The sequence below is a fragment of the Anopheles coustani genome, chromosome 2, assembly GCF_943734705.1.
Source record: "Anopheles coustani chromosome 2, idAnoCousDA_361_x.2, whole genome shotgun sequence".
NCBI lineage: Eukaryota > Metazoa > Arthropoda > Insecta > Diptera > Culicidae > Anopheles > Anopheles coustani.
Window position 1 is genome coordinate 59,106,613 of NC_071289.1, and position 23,860 is coordinate 59,130,472.

Here is a 23,860-nt window from a genome sequence, read left to right on the forward strand (position 1 = left end):
ATTCATCTTCACGCACGCTGCATGGCCTTGAGCGTGTGTTGATTACAGCATAATTGCCACCTGATGTGATGCACTACGCATCGAATTACCCGTCCACACTCGGCCAGCGGCATTTGAACCTATGCATGCAGCATAATTGTTTATGTTTTGAAATTAATTACCCGCTATAATAATCAATCTCTAAACTGCAATTCAGTTATAAGAGATTGCCCGGAAGCGATCGCAGCGAGGGTTGCCGGTGACAGATGAAAGGTTTCACCCCAGCTTTCGCCACCGGTTTGCCACTGTGAACCGTGTCGCTGCGTGGCGTCTATTTTAACCCACACCATGCTAGTGCACGGCCTCGAGGTCTGTTTTGTGGTCAGCAAATATCGATCAAATTATAATTCATTCAATGAACCATGGATGGCTGAAACCGAAGCTTCATTTGTTGCCGCACCGGTGATGTACGAACCGTCGCTTTGATAATGATTGCGATGATGATGATGATGGAAATGACGTTGCTGAAAATAAACCGCATTTCACTAGCCGTATCGGGTGTCGGGTTTTCTTCATCGCTAAAGTGGGGCGGATTTTCTCCCAACCAAAGGGCCATTAGTGGGGGGCAGGAAAAAGGATATTAAAGCATGATTGGACACAAAGCTGGTTTCAATTGCACTGAACCGTTTAAAGTTCTAAACTCTCGCCAGCCGTCAGCGTATGTTGCTCTTAAATGCTTTTTTCAGCTTCATCAGAGTAGAAAATCGTATGGTCAAACCATTTTTGCATAGTTTTTCATTGTAGGGAGTTTCCCGTAAACGTCTCGGAAAGGTATTACGGTACGTTGATTGATGAGGAAAAAGTCTGCGAAAAAGATTCTGCCCTGAAAAACGATTACAGCACATCTTGGCAAGGATGCAGATGTTTGCTCTAAAATATGGAAAACAGTCATGTGACTATCATTAGGGGAAAAAAGCGTTCCTTGGTTTTATTTTTTCTAAATTTTCAATCCTCAAACGCAACTTCCCGGATGATGAAACCAATATTGTCGATGGGTTGATGGAAAACCCAACCGGAATTAGCCGCATTTCCCGTCGTTAAATTGTATCGACCGAGTGTCGGGCGGCCTTAAGCGCCTTGTCGATAATATTTATGGCGCCGAAGGCAGCACTCCATAAGCGATTCGTCCATGTTTTCCATCTTGTTTTTTTTTCTTTTTAGTTCCCAGATCCTTTCCAACTCGGACCGAAAGCCGAAAGAAAAACACATCGTTTATTCTAAATCCCACCCCACCGTCGGCACGCCAGGGCAATATGGAGCTAAAATCTATCCGAAAATCCTTCCGGTGAGTTATTATTTTCATTTAACCCGACGGCCACCCGATGGTCTATTATTGGGCCGCCCGAGGACGAGGCACTTTCCACCGATGTGCCACACGCTCGGAATCCTTGGTAATCCTTCTGCAGAATCCGTGCACGGACCGGGTGGACGAAACATCTCCTGAGTTATTTCCGTCTCCGCTGGGTTGGTCGTTGGTCGATTTGAATCCGACGATGAATCCTTGGCCCGCTTCAAGGTCCAGCGTCAGGCTGTCCCTTTCCCTCCGTTGGCTGCTCTTATCGGGATATCTTTATTGCCCGGTCCGAGCGGACAAAACGAAAGCGGATCATTCATGCCACGTTTCATCACCCAGAAAGGAGGGAAAAAGAATGCGTGTGTGTGTGTGTGTGTGTGTGTGTCTGTGAACGTATCCTGCACGGTGCCCATTTCATTCCACAGAAAATCGCACAAACCGGCGAGCGGCTTTGATACTCATCACTTACGGACGTGAATGGCGAACACTACCGAAGGATATGAATACAATCGAACGCACATTCGACGGAGAACTCCAATGCCGCGGGGCTTATGCCACCCGGCACCAGGAGCAGGATAAAAACCCAACTCGCATGACGAGCGAGACACTTTACGATTTGCTTTTGCAACGGGAAATCCTTACCGTAGAAGCGATACGAAAGAAAAACATGCCAACGCGAGGTGTTTCCATTTTCCCCGGCATACGATGCACTGAAAAGCGTTGCCACGGACGAACAGTGGAATGCTTGAACAGCAGCAACAACAGCAGCCTCCCGGTTGGGGACAGCAATACCGACAATGAACGCCCAACCACACCGGAAGCGCAGCTCCCGAAGGACACGTTGTCAAAGCGCGATGCAAACCCGAACAAACATTCTTTTGATGTATACGAATTTATACGCTGCTGTACGCAGAATTGAAACGCTTGGCTTTGTGGCGGTGAAAAGGAGTGACAGAAGAAAGCACAGTAGGCGAAAGCGTTGCTCGGCAAAACCAACGAAACATATGAAAGTAGTGACGGGAAAAAAAATCATGCAGAACCGAACTAGTATCAAATAATGTACAGTGGGCAGAAAGCGAGAAAGGGAAAGGGAAAAACAAAACGGAAAACAACAAGTAGATTGAATCCTTTCTGCTGTTGGATCCGAAAATAAAACTGACACTACGGGGCCGGAAGGACGGACGTCCGGTAGGCAGGCGGGTAGTTCGTCGGAATGTGTGTCACAAGGATCTCACCCGCTCTCATGCCCCTCCGTGTTTTTCCCCCGTGTGTCCTCACTGGCTGACGAACCAATTCGTGGCCAATTCGAAATTTGTTTTGTAGCCTCCGCAACTTCGGAATGCCTTTGGCGACACATTCGCCCACCCTTCGGTTGTCCGTGGTTTCACTCCAGATCCCGGCGGGGGGTAAACAATTCGTTTGGCCCCGGGCTACGGCTGTTGCCGGGACACACATGAAAACCCCCTTGACAGGCGTTAGAGTTAAAAGTTCCCGCGCTCGTTTCCCCCCGCTCCCAGGCCCATCGGTGACGATGACGTGGGAAGCATTTCAATGGATGCATATTTGCATCGGAGCTAGAATTTTGCCCCGATGTCACGAACATTTTGTTGGTGTGTGCGGACACAAAAGCATTGTGCAAAATGAAGGATGCTTCTACTTTGCAGCGGGCTTCACTCAAAGGATGTATGTGTGTGCGTGTGTTTGGAGGATTGTCCTGCGGAATTCGTTTCCAAAGTCTAGCTATTTCATTACTGAACCGTTTTCGAGCCATTACATTCGTTCCGAGAATAACGGGTAGCATTTATGTAGTTTGCTGATGTTTCTTTTATTCCAAAAACAAAAGTCTTCCTTTTCCACGGAACTGCTTTTCCGATTGTCGGACGCACGAAAATAAATTCCTAATAAACCAATTTCGGAATCCGTCGATTGACGCACTCGTACAGGCCCGCTTTCTGTTTTCGTACGTGAAAGGTTCTGGAGAGAGGTCTACATTTTCTAATAGTTCACAAATGGTTCCCCTGGGATGGATGCCCGCAGTCGGTGGATGATCCTACTTAATGGAACTTCAATGTCGCATCATCGGAGAGCCGTTGGGAATCAAACAACAAAGCATTCTAACGCATTTAGCTCTTCACTCGTCGGAGTTTGGTGCAGTCCCCTTTTCAGCCGAAAGTTCCGGACCGAAACGGAACTGCAGCTCGCCCGAGTCCATCTGGTAATGCATCGAAGTACGACTGGCCTCTACTTCTCGGTGCAGGGCATGTTTAGCTAAGAGCTGTAAAATGAATATTTGATCGGCAATGGAAGCCCAACTAGAGGCACCAATTGGAACATTGTTTAATCTTAGTAATCGATCTGTTTTCAAACCAAACAGAACCGTTTCGTGATCCGACCGAGCGGTGCACAATGATGAGTTCGATTCGAGTTAGATGGACGTGGTATATTTACAGACGGACGGTGAAATAAATTAAATGAATCTTACTCTAAAACAGTTTCGAAAGCACGCATTGGGAACGTGGTAAAAAGTTCTTCTTACCGAATTGCTTAAATAAGGTAAATGATGTCTTTTTTCGACAGAAGTTGATTAAAGTATTACTATGCCAGGGATTTCTTATTTCTTCAACTAAAAATAATTACATATCCTAATATGGCTAAGTCACATCAAATCTACAGTACAGTGATTATTGATATATTTGAGTAATCTTAATCGGTTTATCATAAATCAAATTACGTCCTAGAAAATCTTAATCAGTACAAGTAAAAGACATTTCCTGAAAAACTGTCACGGCAAGTCATTTGAGAACATACAGGCACTCTTAAAAGAGATGGTACAACGTTGGGTACAACGTTTTACTTGGCATGATTTATAAATCTTAGCCTCGATAGTAACTAAATTGTAAAAAATGGGTTTGGTTCGCTATTTCGACTAACTCTGGAGACATTTACTATAAAATATGTTATTCGAATGTCACAAAATTGTTTCTGCGACGTAATAAGATTATCACCCTAGTCACCGATGGTGGCATGGCGAAGTCCTCTTACTCAAGTACCTGTTAGTTATGCAAATACCGAATTTTTTGAAGGCTTTTGTTCAGCTACAGACAAGAACGTATTTGAATCAAAACATTCGATTAAGCTAACAATAATATAAACATATTATTTTAAGATTATAAAAAGTTGCACAGATAACAGATGAAATTGATCAGATTTGAGGCATTTTGAGACACGCCCGTTTCAAATTTACAATAATAAAAACACACATAATAAAAAAAACCCAATTCATATAAAGGAACGAGGCTTTTTTCCACACTACCGATAGCGAAGTTAAAGAAAATTGACAATTCATCTAGAGAAACTATAGTAAGTGTCTGAAACAAATGTAAAAATATAGTAAATATCTGAAACACTATCGTTCCTGAAGCCATCAGTCAATTCGACTCGGAAAATACGTCAAAAGGGGAACTTCAGCGATCAGCTGAGTGGTCGCCAAACGATGACCCCTGCGGTCTGGCAATCGACTCCGGGTAAGCGTCCCCGCTAATTTCTTTGTATACTTTTTTATTCTCGCTCGTTAGGATGAATCCTAATCGTAAGTATTCATAGATACTTGAGCGAATTGTAAAACTGCTGTCTTGTGATTTTTATACAGGCATGAAATCAACAAGTAATGTTTTTGTACGAGTTTTGAAATTAATTTAACATCATTATTGAGTTATCATGCACGACGGTACCTCTTTTTCAGAATTTTGGAATCAGAATTATCCATCATTTTTGTAAAACCCGTGCCAATCAACGTTGTACCATCAATTATTGAGAGCTGTACGTCGTGCGTGGAAAGAATAGCGGAACGTCCACTCTTTCTTTTCGTCATCGTCGCTGCGACCTCGTCATCATCATCGACACAGCCTCACGGTGGCATTTGGTTACTGGGTCGGGCAAGCGCACAAGCGAACCCATTCGAATGTGACAGCCGCGACCCCCAACAAACCCGTCATGGAATAATTTAATAATTGCCCTGTCCACCGGTCACCCGCGGCTGGAGTGGGTGGCGTGTCGGATACTGACGGCCATTGTAGGGTAATTGAGACCTCCGGCTCCGTTCCTCCGAGACCATCCCCTTCTGTTGGCCCACCCACTGAAATATGTCGATGTAGTATTCAACGCTAACCCCTTCCGTCGTCCTTCCGGCGGCCGGTTCCCGGCCGGATGTTGCCCGAGATCGAGTGCTTTCATCGTCACAATTCCCTTCCTCCTCGCAGCATCCCTCCGATGATCGATGCTCGATGATGTGTATGATACGCGATCGATGCACCGTGGCGCTCGGTTCCTTAAGCGCCTGCCCGAGATTAAGATTATGAGCACGATGATGATGAGCGTGGTGAAGATGATGCTGATGATGTTGGTGAAGGTCCGTGCGAAGCGTGCGGTGAGTGAAGTTGCCGCTGACATGCTTGTGAGTAGCGGCCGTCGACGACGCCCGGGATCCCAAGGGTGGACGGTAAGTGCGCAACAGTCCGGAGGCATCGCGCGTCCGGTTGGCGACGCTGGTGACGCTGGTGGAAGTACCGTTGCCAAGCGTCACCCGCAGCACGCCGGCGAAAGAATGATTGCCACGGCCCACCGTCGGCAGGATAGGTGCGGTTTGATTGAGCACGGCTTCCGCCCGCCCCAGGCTGTGATTGCGGTTATGTTGGTGTGGGTGTTCATGACGATAGCGATGGTGGTTATGAGGATGCGAATAAAGGGCCTGCGGTGAGCGGCCAGCGCCAGCGTCGGTTGGCAGTTTGCGCGCAGCATGAGCTGATGAGTGTGGTGTTGGTAATTGTGTGGCGTGTACGTCCGGCTGCAGCCCGTGCCAAATGGTGTGTAAAACAATGTGCAGACGGCTACTTACGGGATAGTGGCTGGCGTCCAGACGAACCGGTGGCTGGCCCGGGCAGATGAGGTACGATTCGTGGTTTTCCAGCCGGTTCATTTCTGCCGGCCTCGGAGGACCGCCGGAGGCACTCAATGGGCGCCGTGGTTCCAGAACCTCCACCGGGGCAGCTGTCGTAGTAGAGAGGAGTAGTTTACTAACGCTTTGCCCCAACGCTCCAAACACTCGAAATCTTACCTTTCACCACGACCCGGAAGTTGCAGTTCGCACTCAATCCGTCCGCATCGGTTGCGATGTAGTTGACGTAGTGCACTCCAGCTGACAGCGGTTGGCCGGGGGTGTTGGACTTGTAGATCTGCTTGATCTCCGACTGGGACTCAAACTTGGGCTCGGCCCAGAATACGGAACGGCTCGATTCGGACGCCTCTAGCTGCACCTCGAACGATTCTGGACAGTGTAACACGGATGGTGGCTTCCTCTCTGGAATTAAACAACAGAATTAGATGTAATTCCTACTCTACGAGAAAATGAAAACAATCGTACCTCTTATTCTGATCACAACCCGGCACACATCGTTGACGTTCGACGTTGGACTTCGGGCACGGAAGGTAACGGTCGTCTCGCCGGCGGGCAGTTCCACCTCCAGCTGCTTGCCCCACGGTGGATGCGAGTCCACGTACTGATGCCAGTCGACGTTCGTCTTTGGACGCTCCATGCGCACCTTCATCGTGTACTGTCCCAGCGGTAGAACTTCGTGTACGTCTGGCGGGCACTGAATGTACGGTTTGATGGGGATGGACGCCGGTGTGGCCGGAGTCGTCGGTTGCCTCGCCACACCGGTGATCGGGACACACTGGAGGTTGTCGTTTGGAACCCACGTTTGGTTGAGATTACACACGGCCGTCCGTTTGGCCAGTGGCTTGAATCCAGGCTTGCAGTGCAGAACGCACCGTTCGTTGGCAAAGATTTTGCCCGCCGTGCAAGCCACCGGTAGGATTACGCCATTTTCCGGACGGGTGAGTCTCGGACAAGCGAGCGCTGAAACAAACGAGATGGTTGTAATCAGTAGCCTTTATTGTGAACCATGATCTAACCCGAAGATACTTACGAACACAGATTGATTCTCCTTCGTCCCACTCTCCGGTACCGTTGCAGTGCCGTACGGCGGGTCCGTGCAGCTTGTAGCCCTTCTTGCAGGTGATGAAACACTTGGACCGGTAGAACAACTGCGCCTTGTGACGCGATCGCGAGCAACGAATCTCCGAGTTGGGTGGTGCCTCGAACGGTTTACAGTTGTCCTTTAATTCCACGCAATTCTTACGATCTTGTGTCAGCTTGAAACCCACCGGGCACACACACCGACTCCCGCCCGCCGTATTGATACACTGTGCGTTCGGTCCGCAACCCCCGTTCCCGGTGAGACACTCATTCACGTCGATGCACTGTCCAAGTTCGTTCTTTTCGTACCCCGGATAGCACTCGCATCGATACGATCCATCGAGGTTGACGCATCGCTGCTGACAGTTGTTGTCCTGCTGCTGGAGACACTCGTTGTGGTCGACACAGGACGCTTGGTTGGTTTTGTTTAGGGTGTACCCCTCACGACAGGAACAGACCGGTAGGCCGGCCTTCAGGCTGCAGTAATGCTGACATCCACCGTTTCGTAGAGCGCAAGGGTTGGACACCTCACAGGCCTTATTGTCCTCCATGAGAGTGTACCCCGGGTGACAGCCGCATCGGTAGCCACCGTCCCGGTTGATGCACAGCTGGCTACATCCCCCGTTCAGCACGGCACACTCGTCAATATCGGCGCAGGTGGCCTGATCCTCCCCGAGCAGCATTCCATCGGGACAGCGACACTCGAAGCTTCCGGCCGTATTTTCGCAGATGTGCGAGCAACCTCCGTTGAAGTTGTTCACCCGACACTCGTCGATGTCCACACAGGTCACCTTATCGATGTCGAGCCGCAGCCCGGACGGACAAAGACACTCGAAGCCGCCCGGTTTGTTGACGCAATCATGTGTGCATCGCTTCACACCGTCACTACACTCATCCACGTCCGAGCAGGTTCGATTGTCCGCCGCTAGCTGATGGCCATCCGCGCACCCACAGTGGTACGAGCCGATCGTGTTTACGCAGTGATGTTCACATCCGGCATCATCCGGCAGTGCCGTACATTCGTCGACATCCTCGCAGCTTAATCGGTTTCGGCCCAGTTTGAACCCGGACGGACACTCGCACTCATACCCGCCGGGCACGTTCACACAGTGGTGTGAGCAATCGTGCGATCCATCGCGACATTCGTCCACATCGACACAGGTCAGCTGATCATCACCCAGTTCGTATCCTATTTCGCAAGAGCACCGATGGCCACCGGGTAGATTGATGCAGATGTTCGAACAGTTACCATTGTCCGTCACGCACTCGTCCACGTCCTGGCAGGTGATGCGATCGTGCCGCAGTTCGTAGTTCAGCGGACACTGACACTCGTGCCCACCGGGAGTGTTGTAACAATCGTGCGAGCAGCCTCCGTTCCGATCAGCACATTCGTCCACGTCCACGCAGGTCTTCTGATGTTCCGACTCCAGCTGGAATCCGCGCGGACACGAACAGCTTACGACCCCGTACTCGTAGTGGCAGGTGTGCGAACAACCGCCATTGTTCAACGCACACTCATCCACAAAGTCGCACGTCCGGTCGTCCTCCTGCAAGAACAGACCCTTGGGGCACGAACACTGATGACCGCCGAGTAGATTGATGCACACATGCGAACAGTTGCCGTTGGTATCCTCACACTCGTTCACGTCCACGCAGGTGCGTGAGTTTTCGGCCAGCCTGTAGCCTGCGTGGCAAGTGCAGTAGTACGAGCCGGGTGTATTGTGACAGTTGTGATCACAACCACCACCCCTCGCGCTCGCACATTCGTCCCGATCGACGCAGTTACGTCCATCCGCTTCTAGCTCGTAGCCCTCAAAGCAACCGCACCGATAGCCTCCCTCGAAGTTGAGGCAACTCTGTGCACATCCTCCGTTCCCTGCGTGGCACTCGTTCACGTCCTCACAGGTACGTCCGTCCTCCCCGAGCACCATTCCCGTCGGACAGCGACACAACTGCTCGCCATTCGGATCGCAGGTGTGCGAACAGCCTCCATTCTGTACGCCACACACATCCGCCGGTTCGCAAGTCTTCCCATCCTCGGCCAGCTCCATCTCGTCCGGACAGTCGCAGTACGTCTCGCGGTTGTAGAACGTGCAGATATGCGAGCAGCCACCATTATCCTTCCGGCAGAGGTCCATCTGGCGGCAGATACCGTACTCATCCAGCTCGCGACCCTCCGGGCATACGCACTTATAGCTGCCATACGTGTTCCGACATTCCAGATCACCACAGAGCCCTTCCAGCTCGTTCGTCTCACGCTGGCACTCGTCCACGTCGTCGCAGGTCTTCCCGTCGGCCGACAGAGTCAAACCCACCGGGCAACCACACCGATACGAACCGGGTGTGTTGTGGCACTCGTGACTACAGTCGTGCCTTCCCAGCTGACACTCATCCCGCTCGTGACAGCTGTGGTCACTCTGCACATACCCCTCCGGACACTCGCACCGATAGTCACCACTGTCCAGGTCCACCCGTCGGCACCGACCCGGATCGCATCGCTTCTGCTGACCCTCGTCACAGCTGTACGCACTCCGGCACGTCTTCTGGTCGACCGCATCCAGCAGATACCCCTCGGGACACCGGCACCGGAAGCCTTCGACCTCGTCCGCGCACTCGTGCGAGCAGCGCGTCTTGTTGGGGTTTTCGTACAGATCCTGGCAGAAGTCACGCACGCACGTGCGCCGATCGTTATTCAGATGGAACGCCTCCGGGCAGCGACACTCGAACGATCCGATCGTATTGTGACACTCGTGCGAACAGATCGTACCACCGTCGCCCTCCTCGTCGCCACCCAGTGCACACTCGTCCACATCCTGGCAGCGTTTGTCGTCATCGGCGAGCTCGTAGCCTTCCGGGCAGATACACTCGTAACCACCGAACGCGTTCTGGCAGTGGTCGCAGCCGTGCTCCTCCTCTACACACTCGTCGATATCTGATGAAGAGCGGAAAATAGATCTGTAAGTATCGAGAATAACTCGATATGGAACACTTTAACCCTCCGAAAAGAGCTTTCCCACCACTGCTTCCCGTTAAACACAGTTCGCACCTTCATACGCGTTGATAAAATCAACATATTCCGTATCAATAGTGCGCGTAATAAACTTAACCCACTCGACGCCAGTGGTCTCGGGAAATTTGATAACATCTTCCGATTGAGGCAAATTATGGTGAAATGCAATTATTCCGACCCAACCGGCACCACAAACTCCACAATCATCTCGGTATGGGATTCAATTTGTCAGAACCGACATCCCCGGTTTCGAGGTCCGCGGTGGTTGGGAATGTGAAACAGTATCCTGTAACCATCGGGCTGCTCGTTAGTGCCGTGTCCCCAACGCCGCTTTCTCTACCTCTCTCTCTCTCTCTTTCTCTCGGGAGACATTCCGCTCGTAACGTTGCTCGCGATGTTCGTTGACCTAGTGCGCTGGGTTGGTACGATGTGTTTATGCTAATAATGCAACCTCCCAACCAGGAGGGGCAGCCCGCGGATGTGTCGTCGTCGGGTTACATTTTATCTTCCACCCATTTCCTTCCTCCTCCCGAGCGGTGGTCGAAATGTGGTACGGTATGTCTTGAAATGCGCCCGATTTCAATTCGTTCGATGGTAACATACCGACAGCCGGCGTCGGGGGAGATTATTTTATGATGCGTCAATCTGTTGATGGTTCCGTTTGTGGGTGAAACTATCGAGCATGGCATTGAGTTATCGTGACCCAAGCAAATGCAAAGGGGTTTCGATGGAGTGGAAAAATGTTGGACAAAGAACACAAAGAAAATACTTTTTAAAAAATAACATATAATGCCTTATTGCATTTAGAACCTAAGAAAGAATTAGTTAAGAAAAGGAATGTTGATGACGTGTATCATACACATATAAGTATAAACCAGCTAATTAGATCTAGGGTCTTCACACCTTACTAATTTTGATCGAAATCTATAACCTCTTTTTTTTACTTTGTCTTAGACATAGGGATTTCATAACTGAATTTTCTTAATTTAAATACCAGTTATGTTTTGTAACACTTCTATTAAGCTGACTAGCATTGATTTAAATCAATCAAAAAGTTTCTATGTTCTTTGAGGAAATGATGGAAGTCCAAAAAAAGCAACAGAGTGAAATAGAAAATAACGCAAAAACTCCAAATGAAAGAAGAGCAAAACCTGTCATGCAACTGACACGTAAATTTTCATAACTTCACAACCAAGTTATTGAATATACTGCAATCCAGATTTTAGAGTGTTTTATTTTACTATTAACCAAACATATTTTCAAAAAGTTTTGGACTAACAAAACTAGATCCAAAATTCTAACAAATTAGTTTATCTAATTAATATACCTCACACTGCTAACCCTCTGTATGCCTCTTAACTACAACCAATCGAAAAAACATTTACAACACTGAAAGGTAGGACCTATTCCAACATTTTAAAGCCCAAACGGAGTAGCATTTGGTCATGAATGCCTCGTAACAACTGAAAAACATCGTTATACGATTGGTTTTGTCGGCTATGGCTAAAGTTTCGACCGAGGACCGTAAGGCCTCTCGACCGCTTTACTGGCCTTTACTCGGAATGTTTTTGGAAAGTATTTAAAAGATGTAACTTTGCAATAAAATCCACCTCATTCAATTAGCTTGGTTACCTTTTTTATCATCGATGTAAATTTGTCTATTTTTTTAATGTAAACGTTATTAGAGACCGGTGTTGTTCTGCTGCGTACATTCCATTAGTACATTTTTCGCACATTTCTATTTTGACATTTCGCTTTTTGCTTCTGCGTTTTGCTAAAAACACTATTCAAAGAAAGTTGTAAGCATCATATTGTACAAACTAGGGCAAATGCTGAATTATAACAATTTATCATTGATGTTTGATATTTATTTAAAAAATTATATAATCTGTAAGAAAAATATATATCATAACGAAAGTATCAGCTTTCCATTAAAAATAGAAGTCCATTGCTTTTGATAAGATTCAAATTTAGGGTATTAGTCATGAAGTTGTTTGTTTTAATTTAGAGTAACATCGAATAAGGGGTGCCCATGGCGCAGCGGTAGCGCGAGGAAACACCACACCACAGGTGTGGGATCGAATCTCAAGTCTGGCACCCTCCGGTATTACGAACGGCTGACCACCGATCTATAATATACCGTCTTTCGGTCACACAAACTCTCTTTGGAGAGAGGCCTTGTCCCACTAGGGGATGTCGTGCCACATAAAAAAAAAAAAAAACATCGAATAAATTTGCGAAAGCACCGCATATTTCATCGGCCCCTGCCAATGACGCACAATTTCTAAACATCCAGTTGAAATCAACCCACCTCCGCACGTGTTGCAGTTATCACGAGTCACCATTTCAATACTTCCGCTTCAGAGGCGACTTAATACTTCGTTTTAAAGCAATAATTACCCAACTGGTTCCGAAGTGTTCCACGCGTGTACGACAACGACATTGCGGTGTCGCGTCGATTCCGAGCGTCACCTGGCCGCATCCGAAGCTCGCACGGTAGCGCCAACGACAAACCCCCAAATCCGCTCGAAAGCTCTTTTCGAATCCGCGTGAAGCACGTGTTCCTCGTGCGCCGAACAACATCCCGAAACAAGCGCAATCAGCGAACAAATTACGAGCCCATGATTAACAGTGGCCACGCAAACGCGCAACGCCGGCGGTGCTCCCGGGACGACTTTGGTCATAATCTTTTCCGCCAATGGCACGGGGGAAGCGGAAACGGGACCAGCTGCGGTGTGCAGACTACCTGCTGCTAAAACATTGTAATAACCATCAAATCCGGCGTCAAGCACCTCCCGGCGATGTACGAAACACGAAATTGTCGGTATGCCCCCCTCCCGAGGAGGGGTTCACCGCGGTGACGATGATCCCAGGGCATGAGTGTGTGGGGATGCACGAGAGTACAATTATTTTTCTCCACCAAACCACATTCGGCTGTTTTTCCCGCTCGGTTGCAGCTCGAGACGCCAACCGGCTGGCGCACGCTGGCTAGTCCGTGGATTGTGTGCTTGAATTTTCCGACCGGCCTGCCACATGGCGTGTTTGTCTGCGCTTTTCCTCCCACCCCACGCACCGGGGCCCCTCGAAACTCGCAACGAAAGCCAGCAGACTTTGTGCAATATTCAATTAACGGACTCACAAGGCCCCCTGCCTTTCGCTCGTGTTATGAAATCCTGGCCGGATTGACTTCACAGCCGGCACCGCAACCGGGAAATCTACTCTAACCACTGCTACCTCCCTGTGGTCGTGTGTGTGTGTGTGCATGTGTGTGGGAGGACGTGCGCAGGAGTACCGGGACAACCGTTTCATACGCATCACGGGATCAGAAGCGCGAGTTGATGGAAAATGCAAGCACGCGCGCGCCAAACGACAGCATTTGGCAGACGGTGCCTTCACGTACCGACGGCACCAACTTTCGACGGAACAGCCAAACACACGCTTTCTCACGCAGGGGACGTGGATGCGTGTTGCTGTGGCGGACGGGAACAGGAACTATTTGCATAAATAGAGTGTTGCGGTTTGGCCGGAATAGTGCGCGTTTGCTGCACACATCGCTCCGACGGCGGAAATTTAGTTGAAATTTGGGCAAAATTCCGGAAACTCATCCTGCTAGCTAGGAACCGCAAATTTTTGCAGATTGTTTGAATTGATGTTAAAACAATTGTTACAAATCATCTGATATTAAATAGTCGCATTCAAAAGTTAGCGAACACTTTGGCAGCTTATTTTAATCGATTTTGGAGCCTCTAGCACAAATCATCAACTATCAAACCTCAATTTTAGAACAATGACTGATACAATTGAATCCTAACATTTTGCATTAGGTTAAATTTGTTATGGCTTCAACGGGTTTTGTATCGAAATTCTACAATATAATATTTAAGTCTATTATTATTCATAGACAAAAATCCTCTTAATAATGGTAAAGAATGTATAACGCAACAAACGTAAGTCTCGCGCTTGTTTTACAAAGCTACTTTTTTAATTTGGGAGAAATGTTTGGCTCACAACACTGGTAATCGACACTTTGATTCAGTTCCCAAACAAAACATTTAAAAAATTACGTTTACAATCGAACGAATCGGACATATGGGCATAATATGTTTCAGAATCTAATTACATATTTAGGATGTTTTTGCTAATTTTTAAACGCTGGTATCCAACTTCACTCTCAGAACCGAGCAAAATGCCGCCAAATCGGTTTACGCCATTGGCAAACACCACGGAACAGGTGCCCGTGCTGTTAATTCCCTCCGCTAGACTCTATCGTGTCGCCCCAGCATGGAGCGCAGTTTATGGCACAAAGAAGCCGGTATTTAAATGATTATCCCATTCGCGATCGGCTTACGATGTACCGGATCGTTAACATTTTATCAACCTGCACCCTTACGCGACATCGGGTTGGGTCTCTTCTCCGGTGCGGAGGAGCGAGGACGTGTAACAAATTGCTCCTGGCCAGGTGAGCATAGCGTTCTTCCACCCAATCGAGCCCATGTGTGCGTGTTAATGTGTGAGAATGTGTGTAGGGAATCAATTCCGTTCCCTTATTTTGTACCCCTTTGCATCCCTTTATCGTTAACCTGGTGATGCCACACGGGAGCTTGTTGTCCCCGAAACCGCGCAACACTCCCCTTTTCCTCTTTGCCATGCTCACCATGGTACGCGGTTTGCTCCTTTTGTGGTGTGATGCGGAAAAACTTTAGTCGTAAATTCGTTAGCCCAAACCGCTGTAAAGAAATAACGATCCGAACCCGATCCCCCGATGTTCGCCAACCGCAGCCAGTTCCATACTCAGCAGAAGCTTTTCTGTGTAGGGTAAAGTGTTCCAAAATGTGTAGCAATGGGCAAAAGTTTCTTTTTGTCGAGAATGGACACGATAAAATAAAACGCACAAGTATTTTGAAACAGGGACATTTAAGAAATTACGGACCATTAACATACCTCAAGTAGTTAATCATCACACATTTCAATTATTCATCATTTTTTAGAAGATGTTTCATTTCGTATCTTCATTACATATGTTTTCATGAACCCCTTCACAGTCCTGCCAAGGTGAGAAACTTGCTCAAAAAATTGTCTCTCTTTTTTTCATTTTTGTATAGTTTTTGATCTAGAACTGAAGAAAACATAAAATTCAGTCAGTTTGTGAATGTATTGTTTGTGATTGTGATCAGCAATAATTTGTCATATAATAAGTAACAATTTAGTTCAATTACATCGATTAGTGTCAAATATATGAATAAAAATTTACAAACACTTAAGAACGTGCTTTAGAAGCAGCTTCACTCCAAATAAACGACGCGCAACGAAAGTAGAAACAAAACGTGCGACAAAAACCTACAAACAAATTCCATCCGCTTGTCCGAGTCAAGCTCGGACTGTGAAAGAAGGCTAAAGAATAAGAAAGCAAAGTGATGTGATTTCATAATTAACTTGACTATCGATCACCAAAAACCCACTATCAATCACCAGGGCATTAGACAAAAGCCATCAGCGACGGTACGTGTACTTCCTCACATAGTCACATATTTGCCCCCATTAATATTCAATATAGTACATGTGTGAGATGGAATGGCAATAGCTTGATATAAGGTCAATCAACTATTCGAACGAAGATTTCACAATTTAATTTCATTAACAATTAAAACGGAAAAAACTGTTCCGTAATTGTATGCCTAATTTCCAGAACTACAAATTGTTCTTTTACGAACATCTTACATTTTGGAACACTTTCCCCTATCTTAATCTTGTCCACCAGCTGCTATACAAACTGGTGAAGGTTATTTTTTATTTGGTGTGTTCTGTAATGGAACACAACGAATGGGAGGCTGTTACATAAAGCAAGGAAGAGCCGTGAAAATCCCTCCTCTTTCCAGCAGATGGGCACGATAGGCGTCAATCGCGCGACCAACCGAAGAGGACTCACTCACCTTCACAAGTGCCCGTCGCCGGGTTCCACCGGAGTCCTTCACCGCAACCGGTCGACCCCGCGTGTGGTGGCGTTCGATTATCCTCTTCAGAATCGCCATCCTCACCATCGTCGCGATCTTCTTCGTGCTCTTCCTCCGGAGTTTGCTGACTAATCGCTTCTACGTCGGTTCCACCTAGAGAGGCAGGCGAAGGCACTTCCGTCGGAACCGGCGACGCTTCCCGTTCCGTTTCGTCCCGATAATCGTCCGTATCGCCATCGGCTTCCTCCTCCTCCTCGACCAGCTCATGATCGGATATCTCGCGGTTTCCTTCCGGCCCGTCGGTTGGTTCGTACGGGGCACGCGAGCCTTCACCGTGGTGATGCCGATGAGGGTGCGTCGAGGAATTCACTTCACTTTCGGCATCTTCATCGACCCCGTCGTCCTCCTCCTGGTCGCCATCCTCATCAGCCTCCTCCTCGTCAGCGTCTTCATCGTGCCGACCGTGGTCGGGCAGTTTATGATGCACCACTCGCGAGTCCTCGCTTTCCACGTGTGTGTGGCCACTTCCGGTTGATTGATGGGCTTCTTGCGGCAATTCATTCGCGGCCAATCGATTGCGAGCTTCCGCGTGCTTATCACTCTCGCCATCAGCATCGCCGTCCTCATCGTCGTCGTCGTCGTCCGGCTCTTCTGCATCTTCATCATCTTCCTCGTTCGATTGGTGGATTTTTCCGCTCCCGACTGGCGTTTGTTCCGAAACCACGGCCTGCAGGCAGTGGTACGAACCGAATGTATTTTCGCAACCACCGGCACACCGTTCGGCCACGACCTCGTTCTCACACTCGTCTATATCTGACGTTGCCGTGGCGGAGTGAAATCAGAGTGTGGAATATATTGATTTAACTTGTGCTGCTCATAATCGCAGTTTGTTGCGTTTATGCTATCGGCAGTTTGTTGCGTGTAAGCCACAAGCGTTTGGTGTAACAAATATAAATCGTTTAGGCATGCGATAAAGCGAAGCAAAGGTTGTGATAAACTGTGTGCTTATAAACATGATGATTGTTAGGATGAGCGTTGATGTTTGAAGAGAGTTAACTGAAGGTTTGAAGACCAAACGGTGTGCCTTTTGAACGTGTTTGAATTCATTTCAAATATGCAGACAATTATTGATCCAACGCATTAAAGTCGTGTGGAACATTTGCACACATTTTCGAATGCACTCCCGTGCCATATTTTCCCAAGTGGAAAATCCATTCCACACTCGATACATCCTAGCGGAACCATGGCTGCTCCGAGATCACGAAGCCATGCAAAACTGTACACCGAGCTCCAAACAAACCCGGCCTCAGCACTCCTCCTCACGGGCAGCAGTTTTTTTCCCTTGCGACCCCGTATCGACCGAAGAAAAATGCCCTTTGAATTGTGCGCATCAATCAGACTGTGAGAGTGTACAAAAGATTTCCACCCGGGCCATCGTGGAGCGTAGGGCATGGGAAAAGTTTTCCTCCGATCCCGCACGTGTCGAGCCACACGAGGCGCCAGGGTTGAGTTTATTTCCCCAAGCAGGTTTCACCATCCTTTCAACGGGCTTGAGCGTACACTTTTCCCGTGCGCTTTCCTTTTGAGGCCTTTCACCGGCTCGTTGGACGACACAAACAATGTTGCCTTTCGCCATTCGTGAACGAAGAGTTGTGTCGGTGTGTGTATTTTTTTTTTAATCTACAACATCACCCATGTCTTCTCGAATGTTTCCCATCTATTCTCTTCCGACCTTGCCATGCGGAAAATTATAAATATAAATAATAATAGAGTCCCACCATTTCGGTCTCTCCTTCGTCGAGTGCATCATTCAACGGACGGACCCGGAATCCACCCGGGTCACGCTGGCAGTCCGGGGACGTAAAGTTTATAAAATTCTACCTTCTCCCCTTCCTACCTGCCCCCTCACAGAGCCAAAGTTCTCCGTTGCTCACCCGGGATAAACACCGAAAATCACAACTAACCGACCAAAGGCGAAGACAGCAGACACCGCAAGGCGGAGGGAAGCACAAGAAGGCAATGGGGCCGACACGGACGAACCGCCCGATTTCGACGATAATGCTGATGATACCGACGCACAGTGTGACGACGTTCCCCGAAAGGATATCCAGCTTGGGCTGCGGCATGGCCGCTTCCCGGCCCAAACTAAAACCCTCGGCCGAGATGATCTGGGTGTGGGGATGGCGCAACAACAGCGCAACGCAAAAACCATCCCCAGAACGCAAGTTGTGTGGCAGCGTCGTTGTTTTGGGTTTTTCAGAGAAATATTTTCATAATCCACCGAAAAGGCCGCACTGACGGGTACGGAACTGCAGAGCGACCATCGGTTCGCGGCTTGAGCGAAACTTTTTCCACTCGAACTCACCCTGGAGAAAGGATTGAGACGAGTAAGGCGCCTACGCGGTTGATAACGCACCAGAAAGGCAGATGGGCGTCGGAGGATGAAATTGTGGGGAAAATAGTTTCGCTGAAGCTCGGCTGGTCGGCTTTCCACAACCAGCCTTAAAGCGCTTTATTCCAGCGAACGGGGCTTTCGCGGTACTCGTCTTTTTTGTCCTATTCCGATGGAGAAGTTTCACTACCGACTTGGAAAATGCAGTCCGCAGTGAGTTTGAGTACCGAAATAATCTGCCTAAGGTTGATAATAGTATTTAGAGATCTACCAATGAACAGAAACAGCGTGTTTGGGCTTAAAAAATTAACTTATACGAATTTTATCTTGTAGTTTATTGATATTCATGATATAATTATGTCCTTATGAGGCTAACAAGCCCAATTGGATAAGATACGTCACAAATATGTGGATATTTTCTCACGATGGTTGTTTAGAGTCGTATCATAAATAAGCATGCTTATTTTACTAGGTGCATGCTTTTTTTCCAAACGAGTTTGTGAATTTACTTCCGAATGAATGTAAACAAAAGATATGAAAATGCGAGAATAATATTTACTGCAAAACTTTGTCACGCACCCTGCACAAAAGTAACAATAAATGTAATTTGGATAAAACATAACAATTTGAGATCAAAATCTAAAAACCCTGTGTACCATAAATCGATTGCAATGTTTTACAAAAACATTGAACGCCCTTCTGTCATCCATATTTCCAATACGCATGAAACTTAGTCAATATATTGAAAACAAATTACATTAACCAAAATAAACACGCATCTTTGGGAGATTTAACAACAAATGAAATCTAATTTAAATGCAGTATAATATTCATGGATTTGGCTAATGTTTCAGGGTAAAATACATAAACACTGGCCTGAGTTCATACAAATGGAGGGAGCGTTCGGCTCTTCTGTGGTTCTCAAATATAATAAGCACTGAAAAGTGAGCACGACGAAAGGCAAACACCGAACCCAAACATGAAGCTCCGGTGGCATCCATGGTCCTAGGTGGATGGACTTAGCACAACCAAACTAGGAACCTACCATACTTGCGTCTATGCGACGATCCGACCCGAAGGCGTATGGTGTATGCGAAATCTGAGACTTGCTAATTTTAACTTGTCGAATGTGACGATTCGATGAAAAGTTTTTGTCCCTAGTTGGTGCATCATGAAAACGAGAAGCTAGGAGTATCAGCAACTATTCAGCCTAGAGGATGCGAAAATGCCAGTTTGAGGACGGTAATGTAATGCCTTTCCGTGTCTCCCGTGGTTCCATCATCGGTGATTGGCTCCCGTTTTTTGGGGTGCCGATAGTGGCTTCCTCTGAAGTGCTGTGCTAAGTACTTGGGATCGATAATTTATGTCTTTCAAATGCAAATTTAACCGAACGAGAAGAAGCCCGAGTACCATTGGCCGGGCTGGTGAAGATCCGCTACTTGGGATCTTTATTCTTCACTTAGGCACCTGATGATCGGAATAACCGCCTGCGAGGGCTATGAGACCAACTTCAACTGCAACGAGTGAGGCACTTCGGATTTGGGTGTCTCAAACGTACGAAGCCATCCAGCAGATGGTCTAGCCGATCTCCCTTCAGCCGTTTGGTCCCAAATTTGCGCCTCGAATCGCGTGCAGTGAATCGATGCTGTTCCAAGGGTTTTGCATTGCCTACCTTCGCACGTCTTCCAGTCGGCTCCGAGGCGCAAGCCGTCCGGGCAGAGGCAGAAAACGCGCCCGACGGTCGACAGGCAGCGATGGGAGCAGCCCCCGTTGGCCTTCGCACACTCGCCGTCGTCCTCGCAGCCGTGGCCGTCCGCCGCCAGCCGCGTCCCCGGCAGACCCTCACAGCTGCAGCTGTAGCTGCCCCAACGGTTCTGGCACGTATCCTGGCACGGACCGTGCCCGTTGCGCAGAAGACACTCGTTAATGTCTGCCCGCCGGTCGGCAGCAGTTCGGAGGGAACCGAATGGTTCGGATAGATGTGTTCGAAACGAAGCGTGTGTGGCGTGGAAAGGTGATAGCGGTGCGAATGGTGGTTGGTTTGGGTGATGATGGTGGTCGTTTGTGTGTATGGAAGAAAAGTAAAGAGAAAACGGCACCCGATGGCTGTTAGAAAATGGTTTGATTTCGTGAAACCGTTCAGTTTCCATGAGAAAAGCTTCTGAGACAACGCTTTGCTAGGCAAACCCGGGGAAAATTGATTTTAAAAAGATAACCTTAGCGAATCTTGATGAAAAAACGTCTCCATCCTGAATCATTTCCTTAACCATATCTTACCATCAAAGGTGTACGTAAGCACAAACCCAATATCCAACATTTAATCGCATAAACGTAACAAACCAAACACTTGACGAACCAAGCATGTGGAAAGTGTGCTAACGATGTGCTGAACGGAGTAACGGAAAAAGCGGTGGTAAGGACATCAAGAGTCCCAGAAAAAAAAACCCCAGCTTCGACTAGTGCTGAAGCCTGCGCTACATATTACGAAGGCCATCCTTCAGGGTAACCGAACCGAAACACATCGTCATCCACTTTATGAACCACATTATGGCCACTTGTTTAATCCATCAGTCGGCCTTGCGTTTCTGGTAAAAACCGTAACTCTCTTTATTTCTGTACACCCTCTCGTTTTTTTTTTTCCAAATTGTGTCAGGAAAAATATGTAGCGTAGTATACTTTTCTAAGTGTTTTCTACATTTGTTTTAGACTTTGAAGTAACGCAATCTTCATCATAATTTTTTAAGTCGTTTTTAAGTGCACATTTTTTGTGAAGTAACCATGTTTTCTAAAAAAAATTATAAGCTTCTAAAATACAATTATTCTACCGGTTCATTTTTTTTTTCTTTACTTTTTCGCATTTTATTTTTTCGTAATCAAACAAATCAGTGAACAATGTTCAATACTGGATAAGTTATGTGTGCAAGTGTATAAAGGTATTGACTTTTGGGATAGAAGTATTGACTTATTACAGTATTAAATTTCATTCTACATCATTGTTAAGACTTCTTGGGTGGAAAAAGAGAAATGAAAAATATTAAAAATGAGACTACACGTTTAAACATTTCAGCTACTGTATACTTTCGTCGCTTACGTTTGAATGCAGATTTCTTATAATTGTTGTTTCGTACGCCTACATTGCAGATACTTTTTGCTCATCACTGTCTAAGCCTTTCTTTTGATTCCGTGATTCCTTTGCTCTCTTTGCGATTTACCAGCAGTTAGCCGGATGCAGGGCGTAAATCATCGCAATTAAAAATCCTTGAAGAAAGTATCGCTTTTTGCCGCACTTCGAATGTCCCACACGGAAGAAAGCGTTTGCAAGAAGTTTCTCTTTGATGTCCCTTCGGGCGACAGCGCACATGACTCAGGCTCGCTCGGCTTGGTTGAGGGTCCCCGTTGGATTATCCCGGGCAATTACTTAACGACTCAAAAACGGTTGGTTGCGGTAAGTGCTTAGGAAAAGTTTTCAACTCCGGTAAACTTTGTGCGCCGAGTTGCTAGGTATGTTTTTAGTTTGGCCCGACATCCAACCGATCCTATCCGGTGAAATTACAGGGAAAGCATTTTTCACCATGCTTCACCGTGTCATTTTTCTTTCCCCGTTCGAGGAAGCTTTGCCATTATGACGCTGAAAGCTGTTTCTGGCTGGAGATACATTTTTCAATATCCTAATTGAGTGGACGGGAACCTGGAGGCTTTTTTGCGTTCCCATTTGTTTTGTAAAAGACACCTGGAAGTTGTACTAATTTTCTTCCATCCGTTTGGATGAAAATTTCGCTAGCCGCCGGACTTGGGCCTGCCACTCCTTAAAACGGCACCGGCGGGCGGCCAGCTTCATTTGCTGATTGGGAAACAAGATTATGGTTTCGCGTGTGGCTTTGCGCCGGACGGTGTAGGCAGACGGTTTCTCGTTAACGCAAAGCGCACGCACGTGGAGTTTTCCAGCGCGTCCTGCACCGGCACGAAATGCTTCCAGGCGTACCAACAGCCCAACCCTGGCCGGTTGTAAAAGAATTTATCACATTCATAGCTGCTTCTCCGCATTCATTCGGGTTCCTTTCATCGTGCAACACTTTTTGTTTTATTTCTTCTCATCACCGTTTTGTTCCGAGGCTTGGTTGGGTTTTCCACCGACCGAGCGATAATAATACATTACGCAAAGACTTCCCGGAAGACGGGGGGCGGATAAAACCAACCCCATTGTGTGCTGCTAATGAGAGCAAATACGCTTAATTACGCAAATGAATGAAACGCCTCCACTTTTTCTTCATCCTAGCTTTTTCACCCGGGAAAACCTTCACCCGCGATGCTTCGGAGCCAAGCTGATTTCATCAAACATTTAGATGCTTTTTAAATGAGGCTTTCTTTAAACCATCTTTGCAATTCTTTTCTCCTCTCTGCCTGTCCGACATTTCAATGTGTTTTTTTTTTTTGGCACATTTTTACCATGCCCTTATTTTACTTGCCTCACGCCATTTTCCAATCCGCTCTCCTGCCCCACCTAATGTAGACATCTTTTCATTAGCAGCAGCAAACGGTGCGCCTGCCTGTTATACCTGACTGCCATAATCTTTCCCGGAAAATGGACTTCAACAAAGCACGAGGGCAGCGATGGAGAAAACCGGGTATACCCGTACCATTACAATCCACGCTCACCACGTTTTCCACGCGGGTACTCGGTATGTAAAAATGGCCCGAACGAACACGACGCTGCTCAGTTCCAATGCCCAAAGAACTAACGGAAAGAACCTCTTACTACCACTTTACGCGAGTTTTCTCGTGCCAGAAATCAGGATCATCAGGATTTTCTCACTTTTATTTTTCGTCCTTAGTGCCACCAACAGTTTTCCGAAGACCAGCGCGCGCGCGGGGCCGAAACAAAGTTTATCTCGCATCCTCCCCACCGGTTGGCACTCCAGTTCCAATTCCACCACTTCCCAAGCTTCCCAGCGATTGTAAACTCGATCTTTCGACTTTCGTTCCATTTTCACCCTCCTCCGCTCGAGTTCAAATTTCCGCACGATGAAGCTAAAAGGTGCCCAAGGAGATAAGAGGTCCTTCCGCAGCCGTTGTTGCTGCTGCATATTTTATTGAATGGTTCGCGTTCGAGCGGTTTCAATTCCGGCGACCGGGGGGAGTG

At 47.5% G+C, this 23,860-nt stretch overlaps 1 protein-coding gene across 1 annotated transcript in view; it reads right to left on the reverse strand.

Moving 5' to 3' along the window:
• LOC131264732 (uncharacterized) overlaps positions 1-23,860 on the reverse strand; it is a 95,404-nt gene that overhangs the window by 11,970 nt on the left and 59,574 nt on the right. Inside the window, exons 8-13 of the mRNA XM_058267002.1 lie at positions 16,308-17,141; positions 7,318-10,299; positions 6,753-7,247; positions 6,447-6,689; positions 6,228-6,379; positions 5,466-6,176 (exon numbers count right to left, since the gene is read on the reverse strand). Of these exons, the coding sequence (XP_058122985.1) occupies positions 5,466-6,176; positions 6,228-6,379; positions 6,447-6,689; positions 6,753-7,247; positions 7,318-10,299; positions 16,308-17,141 (5,417 nt within the window). The remainder of the gene's footprint in view (positions 1-5,465; positions 6,177-6,227; positions 6,380-6,446; positions 6,690-6,752; positions 7,248-7,317; positions 10,300-16,307; positions 17,142-23,860) is intronic.